The sequence below is a fragment of the Magallana gigas genome, chromosome 5 (genome assembly GCF_963853765.1).
Source record: "Magallana gigas chromosome 5, xbMagGiga1.1, whole genome shotgun sequence".
Lineage (NCBI taxonomy): Eukaryota > Metazoa > Mollusca > Bivalvia > Ostreida > Ostreidae > Magallana > Magallana gigas.
Window position 1 is genome coordinate 20,350,346 of NC_088857.1, and position 17,383 is coordinate 20,367,728.

Here is a 17,383-nt window from a genome sequence, read left to right on the forward strand (position 1 = left end):
AGCTAATATCCATCATCAATTAACCTGGTAAATTATACATAAAAAATGCAAGAGTATTTCAATTAAAGAGTTTTAATGAAATTTTTTTACATACACATGAAAAATAAAACCTGATTCAGGTTAGTGTATATGTGTTGTGTACAGTTAAAAAGCCATATTAATTGAAGCATCAATAGCAAAACATTAGCTGTGAAATTACATTTTGTCATGCTAAAATAAAATCATAACTGTGTAATAAAATTCAGTGTTTACTGGTTATTTACTTTAAAAAAAATTGACATGCAGGATTGTGTTTCATGCTACTTTGTCTACATGCATTTAATAAATAATATTTCCCATGCTTGACTTACCAGTCACACACATGAAAGTCAGAACTGCAAACATAGTATATTATATATGTATGGTGATAATCAATCATACAGACTATCTGCGCAAGTTATGCCAGTTTTACATATACTGCATATGTCAAAAAATGCATTCTTTGTTTCTGCATTACCCTTAATACCAAATCTTGCTAATCAAAAAACTTGCATTGCTGGAAGAAGGAATCATCATTTATCAAAGAGATATCAAAGAGAGAATCACCATCTACCTGATCTCTATTCTCCAGAATAACTTCTTCTGCCTGGTCATCACAAGGCTGCAGTACACTGAGCAATTGATCCAGTGTATCGCTTTGAAAGTCATTATCAACAATACAAGGCAGAGAAAAACAATCAAAATTAGCTGTATCTGAAGCACATGAAAACATGTCCAATTCTGGCAAGAAATCATCTCTTATGTTTGCTCCTTCTTCTCCAATTTCACTGGTTTGGTGTGTGCATTCATCTGATACACCACAGGTTGGGTACAATGCTGAGAGCAACTCTTCGGAGTCGTTGGATTCATCGGTTTCTTCATTCCATCCACCAACTGAGAAATCATCTTCATCAGGGAATGAATCTGTGTGTTCATTCACATACAGAGTTTCTGAATTTGCTACAATGGTTTGCACATTGCCAAGCGTTTCTTGGCAGGCAGTGTAAGTACTGCTTTGTCTTGGGAGTACCGGTACACATGGTTTGCTGGAAGACAGAACAACAAATGAATCACTGTTTTGGGGTTGTAACAAATTGGTCACTAATTCTCCATCTCCCTGCTTCTCTTCTCTGTCACATCCATAAATGCAAGTTGGTGCTTGTTCAATAGATGCTGAAAGATATAATATACAGGATGCCCTTTACTCTTATTTTGTTATACAATATCATAACTATAGATCTTTCTCACTTATTACGGTACACTTGGACCCATAGCTAGTATATACCATAAGTAATCAACTTTGATATGATCATTTAGTTTGGATTGTACTACCAGTAACTTGTAGCATTGAAAGTCAGAACATGAATTTGCTTTTGGGTGTTTAATCCCGGGTGAACCCTTACTACTGTGGTATGATCAATTTTTGTTGGCATCAATTTTGTGAATTAGATCTAAATGAATATTACCGTTTCAAGGATTAATGTAAATTTGTGGACAATGACCCTATCAATACAATTCTTTATTAGAAATTGCACTTCAATAAACATTTAATTTCATGGATCAACTCAACAAAGAAATTCCGAAAATTTGGTATTCAACAAATATTGATGAAACCACAGTATTCAATTATCATGAATGAATTTTCATGCATTATACCTGATGGTAAGCTGAAAAGCACTGGATCCCCTTTACAAATAGGGTTATTCTCAGTCATCTCTTGTATAGGAGTGGTCGTCAAAGATATCTTTAGACCATATTGTTTGGCAATTTTTAGGAGCTCCTATAATATAAAACCAACCAAAACGCACATGGTCAGCATCATTCTCCTGACAAGTAATCTCCAACTGTGAATCAATTACATGTAAGTTGCTAAATAACTTTACTTTGTTAAATACAGTATACAATATCAAAACATTTAAAAGTACCGCATACATTATTTCAACACAAACATAATTAAATCATTCCTCCCCAAAAATGTGCAAGCAAAAATCAATTTTGATACTTCATATCCACATAAATGATTTATGAATGTTATATTTATTATAATGTAATAGGAATGGAGGAATATTGAAAACATATGGCTGGACTGGGAATCAAACCCGGGACCCCTGCAACTCTAGTCAGGAGCTCTACCACTGAGCTACCCAGGCCAATATCCATGGTCTGTATAGCCCCAACTACTTCATTCCTCCCTCCTTAATGCACCAAATGTAATAGGAAAGGGGGAATATTGAAAACATATCGCTGGAACAGGTATCAAACCCAGGACCCCTGCATATCTAGTCAGGAGCTCTACTAGACTACCATTGAGCTACCCAGGCAAATATCCATGGTCCATATAGCCCCAACTACTACATTCCTCCCTCTTTAAATGTTCTTCGCCCTCGAAGATCACCCCAGGTTCTTCCCCTGGCAAGAGTTAACCTGTAAGTTCCAGGGGCAGGTCACAGCACCAAATGTAACAGGATGGGAGAAATTATAAATGACGGACCAGACCAGGATTCAAACCCGGGCGCCTTGAATCTCTAGTCAGGTGCTCCACCAATTCAGCTCTCTGGCGCCAGTATTTGAACTGGTCTGACTGTCACATTCCTCCCCCTTATTTGTAGTAATCCTGGTTACGGCACCAAATGTAATAGGAAAGGAGGAATAATGAAAACATATAGCTGGACCAGGAATCGAACCTGGGACCCCTGCAACTCGAGTCAGGAGGTCTACCACTGAGCTATTCAGGCCGATATCTACAGTCCATTTAGCCCCAACTACTATAATAAAAACAGTCAAATAATTTTGATACTTCTTCATAAATGATTTATGAATGTTATATTATTATAAAATCAGTCAAAATTTTGCAGCAAAGGTTGAAAATGTAGTATAATTGGTTTTCAAAACTTTTAACAACAAAATAGTCTGAACAAGCCCTTAACCTGTGCAATTAAAAATTGTGTATTTCTCTGGAGTGGCTCAATCATTTTAAAAAGAACATTCTTAGATGCAAAACAAATCTCTATTTATCTTATCTAAATATACAAAATATGTACCTGCAAACTATTGCCAACATTGTGATTCCAATCTGTATCCTGTTTTCTGGTGACTTCAACTAATTCTCCATTTGCTTTAAATTGCATCTTGCATGTTCCTGTGTATTTCTTTTTTCGATATCTTCTTTTCTCTACAATTTATGTTGAAAATCAGAAGGACCTGGTTGACTGTCTACAGTACTACAAAACCTGGTTGTCTACAGTACTACAAATTTTTTAGTTGCTCCCCTGACAAGCACAATAGTGAAACATTGCATAACAAGGAATGCTCTTGTTATGTATCAATAATATAGAATTATACCAATAAAGCAAAGCAACATTCCTACAAGTATAACAATTCAGAGAGAAACAAAATTGTTTATTCTTGACAGTTTGCTATGTGTATGATGTACATATTTAATTATTTTTATATAATCAATAAAAATTAAGCTTATGGCTTTTCCCTAAATAGAGTGTAAACATACTTTTTGGATAGGAAATGTTAGACCCTCCAATAGAATCGCTGACATTGTTGTCTGGCACTGTCATTGTTGTTGGCAGTCCAAAGTCTTTGTTGAGGGCCCAATAGGAACCTTTACAACAGATCTGTGGCACCGTAAACTTGATCTTCTTAAACCACTTCTGGTACAGAGCATGACGAACAGAGGACTAAACAAATAATCACAAAGCAATTCTAAATAAACCTTGTTTACAAAGCATTTTTATTCCAAAAAAGATATATTTAACTGTTTCTTATCTTTCTTTTATCTAAATTTAGTCAAAATTTGCAACTTAAATTAAATATATTTGAAATTTAAACCTTAATTTTGTATCTTTGCTATAGTTATTTTAAGTAACTTTATGGAAAATTGAAAAAAAAAATTGCTTTGATTCTTGAAATAAACCCTGCATGAATCAAATATCATTTATAATCCATACCCTCCAGCTGTTGATGGCAGATGGGTCCATGTATTTGAAGTAGGGATACATGTTCCTGTTTGAAAAGAAAATGAACTGCATGGTTATAAGAAGAAGTTGCAACACATTGGCTCTATTTAGTCTTATCCAAAAGCATATACCTTAAGCATGAACAAATTTAGAGGGGGAGGGTCAGAAAGGTCTGCCCTCCCCCCTCCATCTAAAATATTGTGCTGGATTAAGATTTAAAATTTAATTTTCATCAGATCAACTCACTGTAGGGCAGCATATATTTGAGGCACCTGCAAAAGGCCATCTGGACTCTCTTGCAGTACTTTGGCTACAAGTTGTACTAGCTTTCCTGATGGTCGCAGCAATCTAGTACCTTTATCAAAAGAAGAAATATATGTAGAATGTCTGTAACATTTCTGATAGGCAAAAGAATTAAAAACCTCATATACGTATCATTTTTTTTGGTTCTGTGTTAACTAAACTTATGTGTTTGCTCAGGACCACTATAGATTTTTAATACATGCATGCGAAATTTCACTTTCATTCAGTGAAAATACTAACTTATTTTTCTTTGACATTGATTTTGTAAGAAAGAAAATGCTGACATAGTTTGTGTAATCATTACATAATAAATAGTAATAAGTCACTTGTCCTCAAGGTTTTTAAGGTAAGTATATAGGGAGGGTGTTAAGGCAAGCAATTTCTCTGGCTATAGGTAAACTTTGATTAATTGCCACCCCACCTCTTAGTAGTGAACTCTTAATGAACTTTGATCCTTCTAAATCATTTTTGGCCTCTCTCCCTTGCAGAACTACTTTTATGATTCTGAAATAATTAAGAATTACCAGTGGGTAACATTTTGGTGTTATCATACGGATCGTGAAAATCGCAGGCAGTAACGTAACAGCTGTCGGTCAGGTAATTCCGTCTTTTCTTCTTCTTTGGCAGCGGGCAATTCAGATGAAATCCATTCAAATTAGATGATTCCTGAATATCATAACCAATGTCTCCTGGCTTTACATAATGATATTTGTCTGCAGAAATAGTTCTGCAGTATTCTTCTGCCCTTTCATGAATATCTCTTTCTTCATACTGCAAAATTGCACAATGCACATCTTTTAATCTCAGATTAACATTTTTTTTATCTTTTTCAAATATTTTAAAAAAAATTTAAATATCAATTATCACTTGAATGTGAAAATTCAATACCTACAACATCACTTTATGTAAAGTTTCATTATATGTCTTTAGAAAATTGATACACTAAATATACTCTCATATATAATGCATAAATTTGTTAATTAATTGACAGTGGTCTGTTGATGCAACAAGTGGGGCAATGCATATCAGAAACCTAACTTGGCTAGAGAAGATGACACCATACCTTTGTAAATGAGTATATCCCTTTGGAAACCTTTTCTTGAATACTTTTACTTCTTTCTTCAAAATCGGATTCATCTAAAATTAAGTTGTGTTAACATTAAGAGTAAACTTGGAGGACAAAAAAGACCCCAAAACAGGGAGGAAAGTAGGTAAATATTTTTTTCAACCAAAGTAAATGCAGTACTGACTTTGCGACTATATAGCGCGACAAACAACTTAAAGACCAATGTATCCATGAATATTTTTGCTTTTAATTTTTTTCTATCCAATACTTACTTTGAACATAATTTGGAATATTCTCTTTAGAAAAGTGGACAGGCATAGCATGGATGAAGGCTATGCCTGTTCGCTTCTCAAAAGAGAATACCGGTAAATTTAGAATACAAATCCAGCCAAAACATAAAGGCATTTATCTCAAAACACTGTTTTAATAATATTAAGGTGAGTTTAATAATCTTATGCATATACATTAAGATTTATGTTCAAACATTTTATGTTAAAAAAAGTTATAAAATCATTTAAACTCACCTTCTTCATCTGAATTGATCATTGATGTTGGAATAGGGTGTTTTAACCTGTTTTTGTCTTTCCTTTTCTTGTGCCTTTTCTTTGAATTAAGAGGGGGGTACACATGGATTCTCCGCTTATCATTTTTGGTGTGAATTTTCAAAACATGTATTTCATCTTTGTAATCATGGAATGCTGTGGAATTTTGACAATTTATTTTCTGCTTCAGTTCTTTGAATCCGTGAAAAGTAGTTGAGGTATGAATGTTAATGGATACTGTGGGGACATTTCTAGGGCTATCATCGTCATTGGAACTCATACTGTCAACAACTAAATAAAAAAGTATCCCCGTTAACTATTAATTCCATTTAAAACATTAAGAATAAGCCCCCTTATAAATAAAAATCGAACTATAATATAGGCCTATAGTCTATATTGTACTATAGTCGCACAGAATCGTTGTACATTAACGATGCCTGGGCCAATGGGGTTCTCTACAGATGCTTGACATGCTCGGTAACATTTTTGGAAAGGCGTAATGAAGACAATAATACAACCAGTGATAAAATTGTTCATTAGTTCTAATCCTATCTATTGCAGATAATGAGGAGGAAATCGACCAGCACCTTACAAGGTCGTTTGCCATGCGAGTAACAGAAGGTTCTATAAAAAAAGAACATTCTTTTTGGCTACTTATTCATCTTACTGAAGTGAACAAATCCAATTCAGTTGTTTTCATAAAATTAAACATACAAACAGCTTTGCTACTTACCTTGTTAATTTATACATTACACGGCATACAATTATCCCATGTTTGTTTCAATCTCGTCTGCAGGAAGTGGATTGTGAATGACCTTTGACTCCTTGCCGAATGTAATGATCATTGGTTGAGAAGATGTAATGTTGAAGACGATTGGTTGTAATTCGGTGAAAGTAAAATCCCGCGAAAATGTTCAAAATCATGGTCATGCTTCGTCACATATATATAGAACTACTTCAACAAAACCAAAACCTTGGACTTTCAGTAGGACGTAGCTGTCTATTTCTTGCGTCAAAACAAGTTAAAAATGATGCTGATTTCATTAATTGTTGATTTCAAAGAACCATGGCTGAGAGGCCTGCAATGAAATAGACATGCAGACCAACGTCGCATTTCCGTTTGACAACTCAAAGTCCAAGCTTTTGTTAAAATCGTTCTAATGTACATGTAAATTATATATGTGGAAAATTCAAACTGTTAAAATTCACCAATTATATTGACCAAAAACAAAATTATCCCTTAAACCCCTTCCCTTTGGAGAAAAAAATCTGGATTCACGCATGTTGAAATAGGTTATTCGCAATCAGCTATCAATTTAGAAATTTAAAATTTTTAGTGCAACTAACAGTATCCCTTTTGCATGTGTTTGCGTGTATTACAGGTTTTGAAAAATAGCTTAATTTTTTTTTAATGACCCCCCCCCCCCCGGAAAATATAGGCCTCGCCCCCCCCCCCTCCCCACCAAACACAATTATTCTTCGGAGCTCCCCAACCCACCCCCATCCCTCGGATCCGCGCATGTTCGGTATATGCATAAAAAGATTTTTTTCAGTGGTGACCATGCACGTATGCACGACCTCCCAACGAAGTCATAGGATGAAATTGTAACTGTTAGTTGACTTAATCTTGATATGAAAGACCGACATTTTCCGTACCCCGTTTCTTAACATTTTCAAAGTGAGTATAGGCTAAATATTATATTTTAAAATGAATGATTGTTCACATTCGTGAGTCTGTTAACTTTTAGATAGTTAATCCCGTGATAATATATATATACTCATATTAAAAATTCTCTAAATCTGACTATAGATTAAGTTATCTTCAGTTGCAAAAATTAAAAATTATCCCATAGGTAGAAGTAGTCTGCTCTATACAAGTTCACTGTTGAAAGAAACTGATGTTGAATAATTTCTTAAATGTAACGTTGTATAATCAGGACCTGGAAACAAAAACTATAATTGAAATTTATAAAAGGGATTTATTCATATTCAAATAATTAAATGGGACCGAGAAAAATCCTTCCAAGACATATTCAAAGATTGTGAATGAAAATATATCATTTGTTCAAAAGGGCTCGTGTGATTAGACATCTTCGGTAGCCAAGGATTTCTGATCCGCACCGGTTCTCAAAAGAAGCGGGGCGGATCAGAAATCCTTGGCTAGCGAAGATTGTGAATAGATGAATTTATATTGCTCTATAGTGTATCCATTAGATAAAGAGAACAAAACCTAAGTACACTAGAATTTTTATTACTTAGTTACAATGCTCGTTATACTACTGAAAAAAATGATGACAATGTTTTTAGTTTATCCTTTCCTTGGTTCATTAGACGCTCTTCCCTTTAGGCAAGTGGCTCCTCTTTCTAAAATAAACATAATCGTTATATACATGTAGTTATAAAAATGTACTTTTACAAAACATTAACAAATATGTACAATAAATATATACCGGGTTCATAATTTCAATAATAGTTAAAGAATGTTTATGAACGTTTAAAGCCAGTACATCATAAACCAAGGTGGGGTTTTTTTACACTGAATTTCAAATTTTGTTAAATTAAAGACATAGCTAATTATATAGATAATGTTTCAGAAGATACAATAAATATATACCGGGTTCATAATTTCAATAATAGTTAAAGAATGTTTATGAACGTTTAAAGCCAGTACATCATAAACCAAGGTGGGTTTTTTTTACACTGAATTTCAAATTTTGTTAAATTAAAGACATAGCTAATTATATAGATAATGTTTCAGAAGATAAAAATGAAAGAATGAAATTTACAAAAGTCTAATTGTCGAATTTGAAGTCAGTGAACAGGCAATACAAGGAAACAAATATATTGCCAACTGATTTTCATTAATTTCTGTATTTGTTTGTTTTACTTATCATTAAATACTAGTATATATTTACCTTAAAATGATCAAAACTGAAGAAAAATAATTTCCTTGGCATGAAGCCATCGCAATCGTCATCATCATCTTCTTCATCATATCCATCACCCTCTCTGTATAATGAAATTTGAAGGCATTGAAAATAGATTGTTTCCAATGTGTGCATACACACACATGTATGCGTGTTCCGCATTAAAAAGGGTTCCATTTATGCCTTAACAGTATTTTTTTAAATACATGAATTTCTTTATCATAGATACTTTAGATGGTGTTATTCTAATAAGAAGTTAAATAAATCCTGCAATTAACTAGTCTCGCTTACCCCAGACTCTCGCTCGTGAGAGGCAAGTCTCGAGAGCGAGAGTCTGGGGCACAGGCACTTGTTTCTGAGAAAAAAAAATTTACCCTATGGTATAATAATAACACGGTGTTATTATTATACCATAGGGTAAATTTTTTTTTCTCAGAAACAAGTGCCTGTGGTCTGGGGTAAGCGAGACTAGCAATTAACTATTTTTTTATTCGTCATTGGTCTGTACAGGTATACTTGAAAACAACAGAAGCATGTGTTACCTTAAAGTCCCGTAGAATTAAAAAAAAATAGTAAAACAACATAATCTTCATATCATGTACCTTATCTCGGCCATTCTGCTTTCACTGTCAGTAGCATTTGTATGCTCTTTCTCCTCGGTGTGGGTAAGTTTCTCAAGATGTCTGTCATTCAGGAGGTTCTCTTCTCCCACCTCCCCGAGAGTTCCAGTATTCTGATCACTATCCCGCCAACATGCCTCTATGCCGTCCTTAGTTGGCCCCTCCTTTTCATTTTCGGATAATTTTTCTTCACACCGACTCCTCAATTCCTGTTCAACCTTTGCTTTGATGATAGTTTCCCATTTTATTTTGTTTAGCAAATTTTCCAACAATTTATTCAGTTTTTCAACTTTTTGTCGCTTCTCATTGCCTGCATTCCTTCTTGGTGAATCCTTCTTTGCTTTTTCATTTATATTGTCTTTCATCACATGGCAAAGTTCCAATTTATCCACATTCAAACCATTGTCCACCTCATGACAATCAGCATTGCCAAGTTGTTTCTCGGTAGAATCTTCTATTAGCTCCACTTCTAACTTCTCGTCCGCTCTCTCTTGCATTCCAGGAACGTCTTGCTTCTTTCCTTCTTGATCTGGTAGATTCTTGCTAAAAGCATGCTCTGTTGAATCCAGTTGCGATTTCCTTTTCACATATGGCCGCCTCTTTCGTTTTCGTTTGATATGTCGTTCTAATGCAAGGCGCCTCCTGTCTTCCCATCCGACGATGTCATTCTTTGGATGCATTTTCCCTTTTGTAATTATATTGTTTGCTTTCTTTTCATCCGTGCCTGGAATATCCCGTACCGCTGTACAGGAATTTTCCTGAATAATTTATGTATTTTAATTAATCATGTAACAAAAATAACATCTACGATATAAACACGGAAAGAAAAACCAAAGAATGAAGAAAATAATATGCAGTATAGTGTCACACACTATAAAATCTATAAAGTGACAAAATCTAAAAAGCGTAATATAGTATTGGTTTGAAACTTCACTTACCGAATCAGACTTTGAATCCATTATTCTGTTGTCTAAAACGATCGAGAGATATTTATGTTACAGGTTTTGAAATGAAAAATTTTATGAAATCAATGTTGATCCATATGTAGTATTTGATATGCAGTAGAATTATCACTTTACAGAGCTATACTCACTCATCAGTCTTTAGTACTCTTTACCTGATTTGTTGGGTTTAGCGATGATTATTGCGTTGGACTCATTGTGACGTTACTTCATTTTAGCTTGACTATGACGTCACGTCTTATAGAATTCTATACTATTTATATTAATGGATATTATTCGATATATGTTCATTTTTTTTGTAATTTCATAAGTTTCTATGTTACAAACTCCGAATTTTAATGTGCATTTCATTTACAATACATGTACTATTATATAAGTACTCTGATTCCAAACATATCATATTGGAAATGAATATATATATGGCTCGAGAAGTATAAACTAAGTAGAAAAGTGGCTATATTTCGACTAACATACATGTACATGTACGACATAACAAAAGAAAATTTTTGTTCACAACAAAACAATACAATTTTCTTCGGTCATATGCAAGAATACCAAGAATTAATAACGGTCGAATGTGATTTGAATTTTTGATACATGGACAAAAATGACCAATTGTCGATATATATATGTAACAGCTGCACAACGACAAAACGCGACAAAATAATAATCTCAGACTTCCTCTCGTTTATATAAATATCATCTTCGCTGGATTTAATTGTTAAACTACTCATGTAGAGCTTAAAGTGGATGACGAAGTATATCCTTCCTGCTTTCGGCATCCTGCTCCCAGTATTAACAATACTAGCTCATAGCAAGTAGTTCATTCGAACGTGAAAGCAGCGACCTCCGACCAACAAAATGCCGTCCAAACGAATGAACACGTACTTCAAGGACAAGCTTCTGGTATTCAATTCTGTGCTGTCCATCATATTCGCCCTAGTGGGCCTTTTAGGGGACTATTGGTGGGAGATGAATGTGACATCATCATCGACTGTTGACCTCGGGCTCTGGACTCAAGTAACTTGTGGTCAAACACTCTTTGGTGCGGGGAATTTTTCTACCTACGCTTGCTTCAAAGATGACAACGATAATAATGGTATAGTATTCGTTTATGTCTCTCTAAACGAAAAAAATAGATAGATTACTATCTTTACACAAGCAATGTAAAGAAGGATGTTGCGACTTAATGATGAAAAGTGAAAATGGTTTTTCCAGCTATAAATCACCATTTTGAAGAAACAAGCTCATAATGCTTCAGTTTTACTAAAGGAGGCTGGGTGGTCTGCCTTAAACTTTGACAGATATGTTTTTGGCCATATAAAATACATATACATATAATAACACATATAATACCGGCGCCAGATATATCAGTTGGTAGAGCGCCTGAATAGAGATTCAAGGGGGGCCGGGTTCGAAATCCGATTTGGTCCGCCATCATTTCTCCCATCCCGTTACAGTCATAAGCTAGCATTTAGTAAAAATTCAAATATTGTAGCTTTAAAACTTGAGCACTTTCCTATATTTTTATAGAAAGCTCTTCTTCATTAGGAGGTAAATATAGCCTACAAATGGCCAGAACCATCCAGTTTTCTGTATCTTCAACCATTTCACGTTCGAAACCATGAAATTTGACTGGTGTGCCTTTTCCACTTCAATATGAAATCTTTCATTATTGACAGTATGTAAAGGATAAAAATAAATATAATGCACAGAGGCTTGACCTCACTACAAATATATTCAAGTTTTGAGGCCGAGGTGTAACTACTTTATGCATAAGGTGATTTATAAAATCGTTTTATTTTAGAAATAACTTAAGTGGTATGCCACACCTGTTTATATTAATGTTGATAAAAGTACACAATAATCAAAATACTTTCACCGTTTTTGAAATTTCAAATTTTACAATATTTGACCAAAAAATGTAAGGTACAAATTATAAAAGTCCCGGTGGGATTTGGACTCGTGACTTCAGATTCGTAGCTAGCACTGTACCCCATGGTGCTACGCTGTTGGGTGGCCGTTTCAAAGAAAAAAGATTAACCAAATTATACTATACTTGATTTTATTGTTCATTTCGATCGGAAATACGTCACAATGTGGAGATGTCCCAAACCACCTTAAAAGTTGCGAATGTAAAAGGGTACAACAAATTTTCCAATCCAAGAGGGAAAATTGTCTTAACTCATTAATTTAATTAAAGATTCAAAGACCATCTATTTTTTTTTTCAAACAGACACATTATACATCTACATGTAGGTACACTATATTATGACATATTAAAGATGTATAATTGTTACAATCATTGAAAGAATTTAAATAGTTGGTATATATACATGATTGTGCATAAAATGAGTTTTGGATATATATTGATATGCAAGTGTCTGTTTATTTGTTTTATACAGGTTGGGTGAAGTTTGTACGAATTACGACCGCCTTTGGGACCTCCCTACTTGGTCTGGGATTACTGGTACACCTTGTGTACTTGCTGAAGAAAACCCCAACACTGAAGACATTTTCAGCTGGGGTTATGTTTATTGCAGGTAACATTTGAACATATACACATGTACGAGGGTTGTCCCAAAATAATGTAGACAGGACACATAACTTAAAATCTGTTCACTGCAATTTCATTAGACTTCTATGTTTTCTTCAATGACCCTTTGGCAAACAATGCTGAAAAGTTCTAATCTGTACTTTATTTATTTCTCGAGAAAATGAATAATTAGTAACAACAGGTTTTGTCAGGCGGCGCAAAGTGCGACGTCGAAAATTTCCAGTTTTACGTTGTTGCTAAACCCTCCACATCCTTTACGATAACATTTACGTTTTATTTCCGAAAATGTCCTAGAAAAAATATTCTCTTTGAACATGTACCCTGAGTGCACATTCAACATAAATTTCTTGTTTTTGTTGTTGTTTTTTTTTTTAATATTTTCTAAGTACAAACGATCTGTCGGCTCCAAACTTGCCCTGTATTACTTGTTGTCTAACGTCCGTCTTGCCGAAATGTGTCGTTCAACATTTTGACGTCCATTGATATCGTTCGGAGTTTCTTTTTTCCACTTATTGTCATCATACTTGTTCATATATTTTCAATGTTGTTTAACTACTTATTCACAAAACTCATTTTGTTAATTTCATTTCCTTCCAAAGCCGCTTATGATTTATTTCACGGTCTTTACAAAATTGTATCAGTTACTACTGCGCCGCCTTAAACGCTTAACCGATTAACTGAATAACGCCACTTGTCTACGCTATTTTGGGACAACCCTCGTATATGTATGTACCGGTATACCCATAACGGACTATGCAGTATCAAAGATTTTGGACACGAGTACTAATGTATTCATTCATGACATATTAATTGATAGCTGTCGAATTATAATTAAATTTTCTACCAATCTTACCCATGCGAATGGATGAAAGAGATTAAAGATTATAGCTAAAAACTTAGGTAAAAACTCGTAAAACTAACACATTTAAAATATTTTTTCAACTATAACTGTTGTATTTTGCTCTTCTGTTTTAGGAGTTCTATTTTTCATCATCACGTGTGTGATAATCGACCGCATTAAAAACCTGACGAATGGATATTCCGCCATTCTCTTCTTCCCTAACAGGGACACGATTCTCCGCCCGCACACCTTGCCCATCATGTTCATGTCCTTTACCTTCCTCCTCGCGACCATCGTCGCTGTGGGGTTATTGATAAACATGGACTACAAACCGGTCCCGCCCAGAGATCCCTTCCTAGAGCGCTCAACCAGTGTACAGCAGGCTAAAGCTACTTCACGTGTCTAGCAAAACAGAAGAAGATGATGATGATGATGATGATGATGATGATGATGACAATAGGGACCACGAAATGACTTCACGTGCAAAGTCCACTTGATTTTCCCTATCAAATTGATGGAGCAAAGTGATCATAGTGATCATTGTACCAATGTTTCATTAAACTTTTGTCATAGTCATCATATATCACATACTGCTGCAAAAAGATTAAAACAAGTGTGAACTTTGTTATAATGTTATGGGTTTTTTTAAATAATTTTTATATTGTTTTTATATTATTTTAATAATAGTAACAAAACAATGTCATCGGTGGTCAGTCAAGTGACGTCATGGTGAATCTTAAAGTACATCAAAGGGTTAGAAGTGGCCTAAATCAGATAGATAAGCCATTCAGACATACTCAGAGTACCCATAAATCTGGTTCAAGTTTTGCTTTTTGGGTCGTAAAACTTTTGATCTGACTATATTGAACTACATCCCTCCCTGTTGTATGATATACCGCCCCTTTAAGAGTAGTGTCTACTTGTCGGATGATTTGTACCCCTGGCTCAGTACTTGCCGATATTCCAAAGGACATAAAATATTTGTGTTTTGGTTACAGTCTGCTCCTCCTTTTCGACACTGTGGGATGGAGATCATTGATTTATGGCCTCCGCCTTAACATCGAATGGTCTGTTTGGGGATCTCAAAAAATTCCATGTTTTTTTCAACAGCAAATATAAGATCGCATTTTCTCTAAAACATATCAAAATAATGTAGAATAACGAGTAACGTTTCCGCTTTCACAGATCAAGATACAAAGGAAAACCTGTTTGAGTCAAAATCAATTCAGTCAACTAAGATAATGTTGAAACGTTTTGAACTCTTTCATTTAACAGACATGTATGGTTACTTTCTGTAAGATCGCTTGCATGGTTTGTCACCCAAATCAATATTCATGTGCTATAATGCTCAACACTATTGTCAGAACAATATTTGTTTACAATGAAGGTGTTCGCTGTTACGATGACATTGTCTTATCCAAATTAGTCATGAGACTGTAAATAACAAATTTACAAATACGCCATGGGTGCAATAAAAGCCCAACTGGACGCATGGTGTCACGTGACTTTGGCAAACGTGACAAGGCTGTATCTCGAGATAACATTGTAAATACATCAATTGGACAAGTTTAGAAAATGTGAACAATTCCAGGGTCCAATGTGCATTCCAAAATCACGAAAACATTTCTGTCTCTAGAACAGTCCTTTTTAAGAATCACGGTGTAGAGACCATGTTGCATCCAACAGAAGCTGTTTTCTCGTTCCTTGCATTTGTCTGTTTTGGTCTCCATGTCACTGGGATATGCACGGCAGACTGGTGGAATCTATCGGAACAGTTTGCCAATGGAACTGTGGTGTCGACGTCCTTCGGAATCTGGTGGACTCGCACGTGTATAGATGATGTTTGCTCTTCCACCTCTCGGGACCTAACTGGAGAACTTGGTGCGTAAATATCTTGAATTGTATAACGCTGGTTTCAATATTTTTTGTGTTTGGTAAAGCTTTTTTTTTTTTTTTAAAGAATTCAAAATTAAATCATCTCACGAAATTTGCATTTTACAATGTCATGATGTAAGGAAGGGGAAATTGCACGGTTAAAAAGTCTTTTTATATTATTTTCATTTAGCAAATGAAATATGTTTTCTATCATTTTAAAAATTAAATATATAAGGACAAGGTTTAAATTTTTTGCAGCGTGGTTGCTTGGGGTGGCGGCCATAGAGACTATATCCGTGGTGTTATATGCCCTGGCGCTCCCAGTGGCAGTGATGCTGGTATACCGAGCCGTGAGAGACCTAAATGTTGACGTCCTTAAAAAGCTATATGTGGTCATCTTAAGTGGAGCAGGTGGGAGCCTTTATTCTATCTATATAATGTCTTTAATCTTTTAATTAAATAAATCAAATGTTAGTAAAAACATGAAATATTACATATACGGACACACTGATAAAATATATCTAGACATGAATTCACTATTTTGCGTTTTTTAACATTTTATACACATTTCTTTCCGTACATACTTTTGGAAAATGCATGAAAGGTAACTTGTTTTCTGGCGGAAGCTGTTATTGGTTGCGCCTTAGTGTCTGTTAAAATTGGTCCGTCAAAATTCCATCACTTTTCGTTTTGATATTTACGATGTTTACCAGTGTGATCGGTGATTTTAGTTTCACGAAAGCTTTGCTACTATAATCATTGATAATTAATGGACTTGCATGATTTTCGCAGCGCTATGGAACATTTATTAGATATGGTGTATTCATTTTCTCGTGTGTTTCTCGTGTTTTCATGCAGGGGCTGTCATCCTCGTCGGAATTCTATTATTCGTCAAAAAGAAGGCAGGGCTTACGGAAAGATTTGCCATGGAGACCAAGGATGGCGTGGCCGGGTGGTCGCTAGCGTTGTCCTCGGCAGGCGGAACGATCGGTCTCCTGGCGGGAGTTTCCATGGGAATCAGTCTTTTTTGCAAAACCAAAGAATATGATGACGAGGAGGAAAATGCCGAAAAATCACACGAATATTGGCAGCAGAAACACAAGGAAGTCAACTGACTACTGTTTGTTTTGATTTGACTAATACTAATACTATGTACAGTGGGAAATATATACAGAATGGGAATGTTGTGTTATTTTCGTAATAAAAGACGATGAATTGCAGCTGGATTTACTGATAATCTTGAAGAAGTTCAACCATTTTAGCGTGGAATAATTTCATCGGCCTTGTGGACACCACATTTCTTAAAGAATCAAAACATTCTGTAATTGGCAATTTGCGCACGCTCATTAAAACATTTTTTGAATGTTTATAAAAAATTTTGACTATACTTATACCTGAAGTACTTTTATTTTGTTCACTAAATTTAAAATAAATGTCCCCTCACCAGTCTGTTATAGAAGGTTGAGAAAAAAGAAAATCAGATCACAATCTCAAAATAGAAATATTAAATTGTGTCAGAGAAACATACACTCAGGTGATTCACAAAATAAAAGGGGGAATATTTACGGCAAGTCTTCACTGCCGTACGGGAATATCTCGGCGGCGGTATTAGCGTTGTTACATATACATGTGTATTACATTGCACAATATTATAGAACAATTTCAACAATTAAGAGCTTGGACTTTTACGTAGTTGTGTCAGAC

The 17,383-nt window shown here is 34.8% G+C and overlaps 4 protein-coding genes across 7 annotated transcripts; 2 read left to right on the top strand and 2 right to left on the bottom strand.

Moving 5' to 3' along the window:
* Window positions 1–22: 22 nt before the first annotated feature.
* On the bottom strand, window positions 23–6,769 carry LOC105339975 (uncharacterized). Of its 4 annotated transcripts, XM_034475837.2 has the most exons (11): window positions 6,631–6,768; window positions 5,880–6,188; window positions 5,353–5,426; window positions 4,814–5,060; window positions 4,233–4,341; window positions 3,978–4,032; window positions 3,524–3,707; window positions 3,060–3,190; window positions 1,675–1,798; window positions 593–1,191; window positions 26–374 (listed from the first exon to the last, which is right to left on the bottom strand). In XM_034475837.2, the coding sequence occupies exons 2-11, from the start codon at window positions 6,175–6,177 to the stop codon at window positions 369–371; spliced, it is 1,827 nt and encodes a 608-aa protein (XP_034331728.2). In that variant the 5' UTR covers window positions 6,178–6,188; window positions 6,631–6,768; the 3' UTR covers window positions 26–368. The 4 variants fall into 4 exon arrangements, with proteins under 4 accessions (XP_034331723.2, XP_065940059.1, XP_019927657.3 ...); XM_034475832.2 differs by having other exon boundaries at window positions 23–1,191; window positions 5,353–5,408; window positions 6,631–6,769; XM_066083987.1 differs by having other exon boundaries at window positions 23–1,191; window positions 3,524–3,680; window positions 6,631–6,769.
* Window positions 6,770–8,128: 1,359 nt separating this feature from the next.
* On the bottom strand, window positions 8,129–10,628 carry LOC105339976 (uncharacterized). The gene is made up of 5 exons (XM_066083988.1): window positions 10,538–10,628; window positions 10,383–10,414; window positions 9,427–10,202; window positions 8,813–8,906; window positions 8,129–8,261 (listed from the first exon to the last, which is right to left on the bottom strand). The coding sequence occupies exons 1-5, from the start codon at window positions 10,539–10,541 to the stop codon at window positions 8,241–8,243; spliced, it is 927 nt and encodes a 308-aa protein (XP_065940060.1). The 5' UTR covers window positions 10,542–10,628; the 3' UTR covers window positions 8,129–8,240.
* Window positions 10,629–11,182: 554 nt separating this feature from the next.
* LOC105339977 (uncharacterized) lies at window positions 11,183–14,429 on the top strand. The gene is made up of 3 exons (XM_011445780.4): window positions 11,183–11,505; window positions 12,812–12,949; window positions 13,939–14,429. Exons 1-3 carry the CDS (start codon window positions 11,268–11,270, stop codon window positions 14,208–14,210), a joined length of 648 nt encoding a protein of 215 aa, XP_011444082.3. The 5' UTR covers window positions 11,183–11,267; the 3' UTR covers window positions 14,211–14,429.
* Window positions 14,430–15,158: 729 nt separating this feature from the next.
* Window positions 15,159–16,899, top strand: LOC105339978 (uncharacterized). Its single transcript, XM_011445781.4, has 3 exons — window positions 15,159–15,685; window positions 15,938–16,090; window positions 16,538–16,899. Exons 1-3 carry the CDS (start codon window positions 15,475–15,477, stop codon window positions 16,792–16,794), a joined length of 621 nt encoding a protein of 206 aa, XP_011444083.1. The 5' UTR covers window positions 15,159–15,474; the 3' UTR covers window positions 16,795–16,899.
* The last annotated feature ends 484 nt before the right edge of the window (window positions 16,900–17,383 follow it).